The following is a 10,242-nucleotide window of genomic DNA, read 5'->3' as shown; positions in this document are numbered from 1 at the left end:
CTCACATAATAACCTCTCCCTTCTAAGTATGACCTGAACCATTTTAGGACTATACCAGAAAGCCTGACCCAGTTTTCCAGCCTGTCAAGAAGTATGTTGTGATCGACAGTGTGAAATGCAGGACTGAGGTCGAGAAGTACCAGAATTGATGTTTTGCCTCATTCAGTATTCAAGCGAATATCGTTTATTATCTTTATGAGCGCTGTCTCTGTGCTGTGATGCGGTCGGAAAGCAGATTGAAAATTGTCTCCATTTGAGATTAAGAATTTGTTCAGCTGATTGAAGACAACCTTTTCAATGATCTTGCTTATGAAAGGAAGATTTGAGATTGGTCTGTTATTGCTCAATATGTTGCTATCCAGATTGCTCTTTTTCAGGAGGGGCTTGACAACTGCAGTTTTCAGGGACTTGAAAAGTCCCATAGAGAAGTGGGGAATTTACCACTTCTAGGAGATCTGCTTCCAAGCAGTTTAACACACTTTTGAAAAAGGAAGTGGGGATTGTGTCAAGGGCGCAGGTGGATGTTTTAAGGTGCTGTACGGTTTCTTCCAAAATTTTACCACTAATTTCTTCATAATCAGACATACTTTCTGCTAACGGCCTGGTCTGTCTGACCTCAGTGCCACATGAGGATATGCTGATCGCCTTTCTGATATTATTGATTTTCTCAGAGAAGAAGGAAGCAAACTCACTGCACTTGCTGTCTGAGAGCATTTCACTGGGAATGCTTGGGGGGTTTGTTAGACTCTCTACAGTAGCAAAAAGAGTGCGTGTTTATAATATTTGAGAAGAATATTTGAGAAGAAAGTCTGTCTAGCTTTGCCTAGTTCCACATTGAAAGCATGAAGGCTGTCTTTATAGATGTTATAATGGACTAAGTTTTGTCTTCCGCCACATGCGCTCTGCTTTTCTGCATTGTCTTTTCAGTACCACTCTGTACTTTTGAGTTAAAGGACTCAAGGAGAGAATCAAGAGTCCGCAGATATGCTTGGTGTTAAAGATATGGCCTTCATAAATAGCACACTAGTGTTCTCATTTAAGCATCTCTTCTTGACAGACAGATCTAGCTTCAATACTAGGAGAGATCAATATGTCAAAGAAAATACAGAAATGATCAGACAGTGCTATAATAACGATTATAGTGATATAAGTGCGATTAATAACAATCGATGAGATGTTTAGACCCTTACTGATAAGTAAATCTAGAGTGTGTCCATGATTGTGTGTGGGTCCATGTACATGCTGAGTCAGATCAAAAGTATTTAAAACAGTTTTGATTTCTTTTGCCATATTGTTTTCTGCATTATCTATGTGAATGTTAAAATCTCCAGCAATAGCAAAACAGTCAAACTCTGAGGAAATTGTTGATAACAGTTCTGTAAAGTCCTCAGCGAAGGCTGGAGAGTTTTTTGGAGGCCTGTAAATAATAAGTAAAATGCGTGGAGCACCTTTTAACACAATACCCAGATATTCAAAAGATGGGTAATTCTCAAATGATACTTGCTTACATTGATAGACATCTTTAAATGAATGAAATAACTTGAAATTATTGTTTATTTTTTTACCACAGAACCCCTTCCAGACCCATTCATTAATAGTTTCTTTAGAAAATCATCTTTTAAAATCTATTTAAACTGACTGATACATACAGGTATGGGTCATGAGATGATGTTTACACGTGTAAATCCAGCTAAATAACCTTTATTTGGTCAAATGTATCTTTTAACAATGAATGAGAAGCAATGTTTTTGATAAAAAATACTTTTATTAGAGCTAGAAGATGCTTTACGGATAAATACAAGTGAATTATTTCAACATAGTTCTTGTCTTCATTAAAACCATGAAAGTCTTTAATGACAGTGAAAAATCAAAAGCAGAATGAAGCAGATGCACATGGCGGAGAGCGGACTGTTAATGAGCCAAGACTCCCAAATGAGGCGTTGCAGAACTAGACCCCGTCAGCAATGCCTTCTAATCCAGAGGAAATGCTCCAAACCACACGGCGTTTTCACCACGACGTCTGACAGATTGCTTGTTGGAGATGAATAACACGCTCGATTTATACATTGCTGTGAGGGACAACATCTTCCTTCTGCACGAGCAAAAGAGTTAAGGTTTACGCACACACAAGCTTTGAAGTAACGCCATGTTAAACTAAAACAGATTCGCTAAGCTCCTGCAAAATAATGAGGCAAATGTTAATCAGGAAGCAGACGCCCCTTATCAAAAAGCTTCCTAAATGAAGTGGGTTGCCTATGAGACTGTTTCATTTATATTTGTCATTAAAAAAAGAACAATTGTTTACGTCTAATGTTCACATAAAACGTTAATGTGAGGTATGTCTAATGAGCTGGTACTTCACACCAAAGAGGTGTTTATTGAATACATGTGCACTGTTCAAGATGATGAAAAGAAAGATTTGCTAAGATAAAAACAGTAGATCACAGTCCATTTCCTCTTCGCTGTTTTCATTATGTTCTTTGACGCTTTGGCAACAGTCTGTCACAGAATCGTCCTGCGTCCTTTTCCTCCTCCGTCTGTAGATGGGTTTCTTGTCGGCCTCCTCCTTTAAACTACATCTCTGTTCTTGAGGTTGTAGGGCACCTTGTAAGCACTCATAGAATCTATTTCAAATACATATAAATATAGAATTACTATCATATTAAAATACTTAAAGTCCCCCTGTGGTGAAAATCAAGCTTTTTAATGTTGTTTATACATCTATGTGGTGTTTTTAATATGCTTTAAGACAAACCATGTGCAAATTCATCAGTCAGTCAGCACCATTGCTGAGTATTTCCTCTTTAAACCTGCGGTGAACCAAAGGCAGTCTCAAAAACGTGGTTTGAAATCACTAGTGTTTCTGACGTCACTAACCACCTTGTAACCAATCAGGTCAACGGGCCGGCGGACTTTAGCATATCATTAACAGCAAACTAGCAGGGGAGTGCTATATTTTTTCGTTGATATGAAAAATCGGGTAGATTTAGCAATATAGCGGGTGTATGATGATGTATATTACATTGTTATGATGAACTATATGCCTTTCTTCACTGACGTTCTGAGTTGTTCAAAGCGTTTCTGATGATTGTTAGAAGGCAGACTGAGATGGCGAACGGGAACATGGTTTGTGTAACATTAGCAACACATTATTAGCTGTTTGATAATTTAGTCAAGCAAAAGGCTAATCATATTAATTACCATTATGTGTCCGATGATGTAAAGAGCGATACCATTGAGCAGCGTTTACCTCAGTAAGTTGGCCGAGTCAATCTGTGAGCTGGTGTGAGTGAGTGGAGGTGGGGCTAATTAGCATATTCATGATTCCTCTATACTAAATGAAGCAAGGGTGTAGAGTTGCATTCAAGCTATTTTAAGGCATGAAGAATTTTTTTTCAAAGGAATTTAAATTTAAATGTTTAAATATGTCATTTTGGTGATCAAAGATGAGTTTTAAGGGATAAAATTATTTTATTTTTTAATTAAAAAAATGTTGTGTTCATTGGAGGGGTCCAAGACCCCATGACTTTTGTCGCACTTGAACCATGAATACACACACACACGAAAAAATGGATTTGAGGAGTTTTGTGGTTGAAATGTAAAAAAGTAACAAATCCGGTCAAATTGACCCCCATAGGAATGAATGGAATGCGATGAATGCTTCAGTACACATAGAAAACCCTAAACATGCTCAAAATTCAAACTAAAAACTTTACCCAAAAAATGATTTTATAATGTCTGCATACCTGAATGCATACTGATGTCAAATAACTTTAGAACCCAGAGGAACAGCTCATTTGCTCCAAATAGTGCTATGAGGCCATCTAGTGGCAAGAGTCATGAAATATCATGTTATATTATTTATTTTTCCACAAGAGGTCTGCAAAGACCAAATGTAAGATATTTTGAGCTGAATTAAAAGGTTTAGGCATGAAATTGTGAGTTATTTTGAATTTAAGTTGAAAGAATGTGAGGAATGTGCTTAAATTACTATTTATTGATTAAATCTAGTAATATAAAGGTAAATAAAATAAAAAATCTCCCAAAAAAATAGAAAAAATTTGTTCTGGACAAAAAAAAAAAAAGAGTATAATTTTAGGGCTTCGGGTCATTTTGACCCGCGAGGGAAGGATTTGTTACAAAACGCGAGGGAAGGATATGATTCAGTTACACGTTGTTTCATTTAATTGTGGAAATAAATGGAAAAAAACAACATTAAAAAGTTTAAATCTAATATTTAATTTAAAATAATAATATTCTGGTCACTAATTTAAATAAATGTAACTAATTCAAAATATTAATTAAAGTATAATTAATAAAAAATATAATAGCATCTCGATACTAAATTAACACGGGTACAGACCAAGGTGCCCTTTAAGACAATAATTTAATAATTCAACTATTTCAAACACCTAAATTGCATTAAATAGCATCAATTTAAATAAGAAAACTTGTGTGCAAACACAGAAGGAAACTCTGCTTACAATATACCTCTCTATTCTTTTAAGATTTTCTTCCATCTTCTGGTTCGCAACTCCGACGAGGAAATCAAGGTACTGGTCAGTGGTGAGGACGTTCCCCTTGTGGCTGAGTGGAACCTCAAGACAATGTGTGCTGCGTACCGCCTATACAACCAACAAACACATTTCAAAGACCTTTCAGAAGTATCTTCAATGCTGAACACAAAGCACACTTTGCATCTTACCATGATGATCTTGCCTTTCTTTCCCACAGTTATACCAGAATTCCTAAGGCCTGAGTTTATTGCAACAGTGTGCTGAGGAAGGAACAAACCATGAAAAGCAAGTTATTATTTTGTCCTCCTTTAAACATCTTGATGTCTCATTCTAATTCAGTGTGACATTTACCAGTAGTTGTGCATCGCCAAGCTGTTTACACTGAACGTGAAGGACAAAAGGCTCAAACTTGAAAGTGGCATCTCCAACAGACTTCTCCAGACCTGCGACCTGTTTCAGAAAAACGCAAAGCTTTAATATCGGGGTCATTTATTACTGTACATTTGTCACATGTCTTTAATGCTGTATTTCTCACCACATCTTCTCTTTGGCACTTCTGATGAGTGACAAATAACCAGGAACAGTTTCGCTTTTGCACATCAAGGCAATCTGACACCTTAAATGAAAGCATACCACACAGTGACCAATAGACAATACTAGTTATCATATAACCTTAAAATACTTTGATTTAAATGCTTGAAAGTTTTGTAGACAAATATAAAAGTAGCCTGCCGTGTTGGTACTACTTCATAGCCTTGATGACTTTAATTTTACTCTAAACTGTGAAATCTGAGTAAGCGTGTACAAAACTTTGATCGATAGTCTTATAAAAACCATATGGTTGACAAATAATACACCAGACAAATAAGTGTGTTTTTGCTTAAAACAATAAAAAACGATCTAAAAAAAACAATAAAAAAAGAAAAATAATTTCTTAAGTTTACCTTTTTAACCTTTTTTTAAACTCGAACTAAATATCTTAAAGGGATAGTTCACCCAAAAATTAAAATTCTGTCATCATTTACGCACCCTCAAGTTGTTCCAAACCTGTATGAATTTATTTCTTATGCTGAACACAAAGGAAGATATTCTGAAGAATATGAGTAACCAAACATTTGTGGGGCACCATTGAAAAAACATTATACTATGGAAGTCAATGGGGTCTGTGTTTGGTTACTCATATTCTTCAGAATATCTTCTTTTGTGTTCAGCAGAAGAAATAAATTAATACAGGTTTGGAACAACTTGAGGGTGAGTAAATGATAGCCTAACAGAATTTTATTTTTTGGGTGAACTATCTCTTTAAGTCATTTTGCTTCTCGAGTAACTAAATGTACCTTGGTTTAAGAATGTTTGGATATTTGTACTGGAAAGTAAGTAAAAAAGTAAGAAAATTATTGGTTTGCCGAGTAGACAACAGTCAATAAACGTTTCCCAGGCTCACCCCGTCAAAAAGGATGATTCTTCCGGAGCAAGAGCTTGTCGTGAAGTACCGATCATGACTGTTAATAAAGGAGACGATATGAGAAATATCCTCATCCACACTGCCCTTCTTACTGAAATCACACTTATTAAGACACTGATTCTTCCATTGCTGAAATGTATCGCCCTCCATGTTTCGAGACTATTGATGTATTCGTTTTATCTTCTACCGACCTTTAGAATAATATAATAAAGCAATGCAGTCAGATTTTAAATGATTAATCAAGTTTTGTTGTAGATTTGCTATACCGCATGTGTCATGTTTGTGTTTTGAGTGCGAGTGCGAGTGCACGTCGCTCGCCACGGTCGGGTACGGTGGCCGGGATGTGCCCAAACTCATTTCATACGGAAGCCGAGTAAGCTGCTGCAACCTGCGTCTTTTACTATCTATGGTGGAAGGTGAACACATTTATGGAGTGCCGTTTTCTTTAGTTTCGCGACGCTGTGCAGAGTTATGTGTGCTATATGGAATATATGATCATTTCTATTCAGATGTACTAATTCATTGTTTGCTCTTTTTTAACTGTGCAATATCCAGCCAAAGTTCAATCTGCTTTGCCAATCCATTTGTTTTGCAGAGGCCACCATGGCCACATCTAAATTAATGAGGGCTATCAGGGTGTCAGAGTTTGGAGCCCCTTCAGTTTTAAAACTCTACACAGACCTACCTGTGCCAAGTCCTCGCCAGAAACAGGTGGGTCATCTCAAAACAATCTTGACTTTTTTTCTGATTACAGAATGTTTTGAATTCAGTTCAATTTGGGATTTCAGTTCAAGCTGATGGGAATTATTAATTACCATCCTCCTGACATTATTACTACTGATCTCAACGGACAACTTGATTTGTTGTTTAATGTATTCTATTTTATGAATTATTCTGTCAACCGCTTTTCAAAACACACGCCTGGTCTGGCTAAAATCAATACATTATGCTATTTAATCATTTTTATTTAACTTCTTTCGCACAAGCATCGTGTATTAACCATGTAAAACAACCACGTGAAAAAAAGTAAATGTAAATTATTAACTGTTTCAGTTTGATGGGGAGATCAGTTCAGCTTTTTCCTCTGAACCTTGACCTTGAAGGAATTTTTCCACAACAATTTGCATGGTCTACTAGCTTTCAATATTGGGAGCACATATTACATGCCATAATAAAGGGACAAACATTATTTTTGAATTGATTTATGTTATAAACTACTTATTTTGCTTCGTGCACACTTTTTAGACCTTGCACTAATGCTTAACCCAGGAAAAAAATAAACAACTGTAGCATTAGTATCCAAACCCATTAGACTATATGTACACTGGTCAATGTTTATATGTTGTGAATAAAAGCCTAGATTAAATCTGTTCATCAAATTAGGCGATTGTGTGTCTCCAAAATACTTTGATTAAACTTCTTGATTCATATTGATTACAAAAGTGTAAATCAAAAGTGTTGGCAACATGGACTCGTTTCAACTTTAAAAGAGTCAAATCATTTCGCATAGTTAGGCTATTGAATAATGTCTTTTATATGACGTTGCTTGAATATCTGAAGGACATGTTGGTCATCATGTTTAGAGAATGATCTAGAAAACCCAGTTTCACTTTTTTTTTCACAATGAATATTTATATACATACATTAACTTAATTAATCAGTAGCTATTATTGTTGTCTTTTCCAAAGAGCTGTGTAAACGCTTTCTGCTATTACAGGTTCTGATTCGAGTCCATGCGTGTGGCGTAAACCCAGTGGACACGTACATCCGCTCTGGATCCTATGCTCGGAAACCCAGCTTACCCTATATTCCAGGATCAGATGTCTCTGGTGTGGTGGAAGCTGTCGGGGAGGGTGTTCATCTCCTACGGGTCAACTTGTTACCCATCTTGCACACTCAACACATGATGTTTACTTGTTTGCTTTGCATGGATAGCAATCTTTTCTGTTTTCACAGGCAGGTGACAGAGTCTTCGCCACAGGAACTGTGACGGGAGGATACGCTGAATATACTGTGGCCTCAGAGGACACTGTCCACAAGCTGCCTGATTCCCTAGACTACAAACAGGGTGCAGCTCTCGGAGTCCCATATTTCACTGCGTACCGGGCGCTAGTTCACAAGTAAGATGTTATCAATGATGACTGTAAAAGACTGCATTGGGAGTTGTTTTCTGGAGCTATGTAAACATAAAAGGCATACAAATGTTCTTTTGCTCTAAACAGGGCTCATGCCAAAGCCGGAGAGACGGTTCTTATTCATGGAGCCAGTGGTGGAGTATGAAGTTCAACATTTCCCTTAACATTTCAAAAATGATTTGGATGAATTAGACTTGTAAAGTACAGTATTCTCCTGATGTCTTGAATGATTTGAGCTTGTATTTGTAGGTAGGCATTGCAGCGTGTCAGATGGCACGAGCGTTTGGCCTTACAGTTCTGGGAACAGCTGGGACATCCGAGGGGATGAAGCTGGTGCTCAGCAATGGAGCTCATCTAGCATTCAACCACCGAGAAAAAGACTACCTGGAGAAAATTAAGGTTTAGTTCTCTCTTATTTAAGTTTTACACAATATATACAGAACACTGTTGGGTTGGTAAGGCTTTTAAAAAATATATTTTTTATAAAAAAATCTCTTCTGCTGACCAAGGCTGCATTTGTTTGATCAAAAAATAAACTGTAAAAAACAGTAATATTGTGAAATATTATTACAATTTAAAATCACTGTTTTCTATGTGAATATCTTGTTAAATGCAATTCATTCCTGTAATGCAAAGCTGAATTACTTCTGCCAGTCTTCAGTGTCACAGTCATGATCCTTCAGAAATCATTCTAATATGATGATTTGCTGCTCAAGAAACATTTCCTATTATTATCAATGTTGATGAAAACAGTTGTGTTGCTTAAATTGTGGAAACAGTGATTCTTTTTTTTTTTTTCAGGATTATTTGATGAATAGGAAGTTCAAAAGAACAGCATTTATTTGAAATAGAAATCGTTGTTAAAGTTTATATATGTCTTTACTGTCATTTTTAATACATTTCTTAGTTAATTTATCTAGGTTACACTTTATTTAAATGGTTCACTTTAGACATTCTACTAACTATACGTCACTTGTCAACTACATGTCAGCTAACTCTCAGAGTATTAGTAAACTGTTAGGTTCGGGTTAATAGAATAAGTTGACATGTAGTTGCAAAGTTACTTACAGTGTGGAGAATGTCTGTTGGGGAGCATCAAAATAAAGAGTTAGCAGATATTAAGCAGACAGTCTGCTAATACTCTAATGAGAGTTAGTTGACATGCAGTTGCAAAGTAGAATGTCTAAAGCGAACTATTGAAATATTAATGAAGTCTTAATAAAGTATATATTAAGCATATAAAAAGACAGAATAGAACATAAGTTTTTATAATAGCTGGTGTGTGTTCAGAATGCTACCAATGGACAAGGCGTGAACGTGATCATTGAGATGTTGTCCAACGTCAACCTCAGTAATGATCTTCAGTTGCTTGGCTTAGGTGGTAGAGTTATGGTAAGTACCTTGTGTTTGTTTCGCGGCTGTTTTTGTGCATACTGTCCAATTATTACATTGTTCGTTCTTTTTAGATTGTTGGCTCTAGAGGCCCTATTGAGATCAACCCCAGAGACACCATGATGAAAGAGACCAGCATCATTGGCGTGGCTTTGTACAATGCAACTAAGGTACACTGGGCTTCCCGTGCAGTTTCTTGCTTTCTGGTGTTTGTACTCATTATGAATTTACTCCTCACCTTTGACACATCTTTTTAATGGTAACTTAAAAGACTGTTGTCTTTATCTGTGTTTTTCACAGAGGGAAACATTAGAGTGTGCTGCGGCTCTTTTTGCAGGAATGGAAGCAGGCTGGTTGAAACCTGTCATTGGTCCACAATATTCACTTGATAAAGTGGCCCAGGCTCACGAAGACATCATCGGCAGTTCTGGAGCCAGTGGAAAGATGATTTTGATCATGTGAAATTAGTCAGGAAGTGGAAATCCTGAACTGTCTTTGCATTAACTGCCACATTTGTACTTCATTGTTGTATTCAGCTATATGAAATTTTCATGTATGAAACAAATTATAGAGACCATCACAAGTGAAAACATTAGTTCAGCAAATGTTTTGTGGAAATTAAATTGAACAAATGGATGATAATTAATCATACTATAAATAACATGAATTGTATATTACACAAATAGACAGTAACAGGCCTAAAATTGTGCACATTACTGATTTTAATGAATGT

At 36.4% G+C, this 10,242-nt stretch overlaps 2 protein-coding genes across 2 annotated transcripts; one reads left to right on the top strand and one right to left on the bottom strand.

Moving 5' to 3' along the window:
* Positions 1-2,422: 2,422 nt before the first annotated feature.
* On the bottom strand, positions 2,423-6,263 carry tyw3 (tRNA-yW synthesizing protein 3 homolog (S. cerevisiae)). The gene is made up of 6 exons (XM_056260838.1): positions 5,962-6,263; positions 5,053-5,133; positions 4,869-4,967; positions 4,706-4,777; positions 4,492-4,625; positions 2,423-2,624 (listed from the first exon to the last, which is right to left on the bottom strand). Exons 1-6 carry the CDS (start codon positions 6,130-6,132, stop codon positions 2,423-2,425), a joined length of 759 nt encoding a protein of 252 aa, XP_056116813.1. The 5' UTR covers positions 6,133-6,263.
* Positions 6,264-6,382: 119 nt separating this feature from the next.
* On the top strand, positions 6,383-10,242 carry cryz (crystallin, zeta (quinone reductase)). Its single transcript, XM_056260825.1, has 8 exons — positions 6,383-6,693; positions 7,700-7,852; positions 7,939-8,102; positions 8,205-8,256; positions 8,367-8,516; positions 9,408-9,509; positions 9,584-9,679; positions 9,810-10,242. The coding sequence occupies exons 1-8, from the start codon at positions 6,586-6,588 to the stop codon at positions 9,969-9,971; spliced, it is 987 nt and encodes a 328-aa protein (XP_056116800.1). The 5' UTR covers positions 6,383-6,585; the 3' UTR covers positions 9,972-10,242.

Source organism: Rhinichthys klamathensis, unplaced genomic scaffold, assembly GCF_029890125.1.
Source record: "Rhinichthys klamathensis goyatoka isolate OS25496 unplaced genomic scaffold, OSU_Roscu_1.1 h1tg000178l_1, whole genome shotgun sequence".
Lineage (NCBI taxonomy): Eukaryota > Metazoa > Chordata > Actinopteri > Cypriniformes > Leuciscidae > Rhinichthys > Rhinichthys klamathensis.
Note: the sequence above shows the minus strand (reverse complement) of the source record. Positions and strands in the feature narration are given on the sequence as shown.

Coding starts and splice junctions, on each gene's coding strand:
- tyw3 (XM_056260838.1), bottom strand. CDS start 6,132: ATGGAGGGCGATACATTTCAGCAATGGAAGAATCAGTGTCTTAATAAG. Junction 5,134..5,961: donor GAATCATCCTTTTTGACGGG/GTGAGCCTGGGA, acceptor CTTTCATTTAAG/GTGTCAGATTGCCTTGATGT. Junction 4,626..4,705: donor AGAAAGGCAAGATCATCATG/GTAAGATGCAAA, acceptor TTGGTTGTATAG/GCGGTACGCAGCACACATTG.
- cryz (XM_056260825.1), top strand. CDS start 6,586: ATGGCCACATCTAAATTAATGAGGGCTATCAGGGTGTCAGAGTTTGGA. Junction 6,694..7,699: donor CAAGTCCTCGCCAGAAACAG/GTGGGTCATCTC, acceptor CTGCTATTACAG/GTTCTGATTCGAGTCCATGC. Junction 9,510..9,583: donor GCTTAGGTGGTAGAGTTATG/GTAAGTACCTTG, acceptor CGTTCTTTTTAG/ATTGTTGGCTCTAGAGGCCC.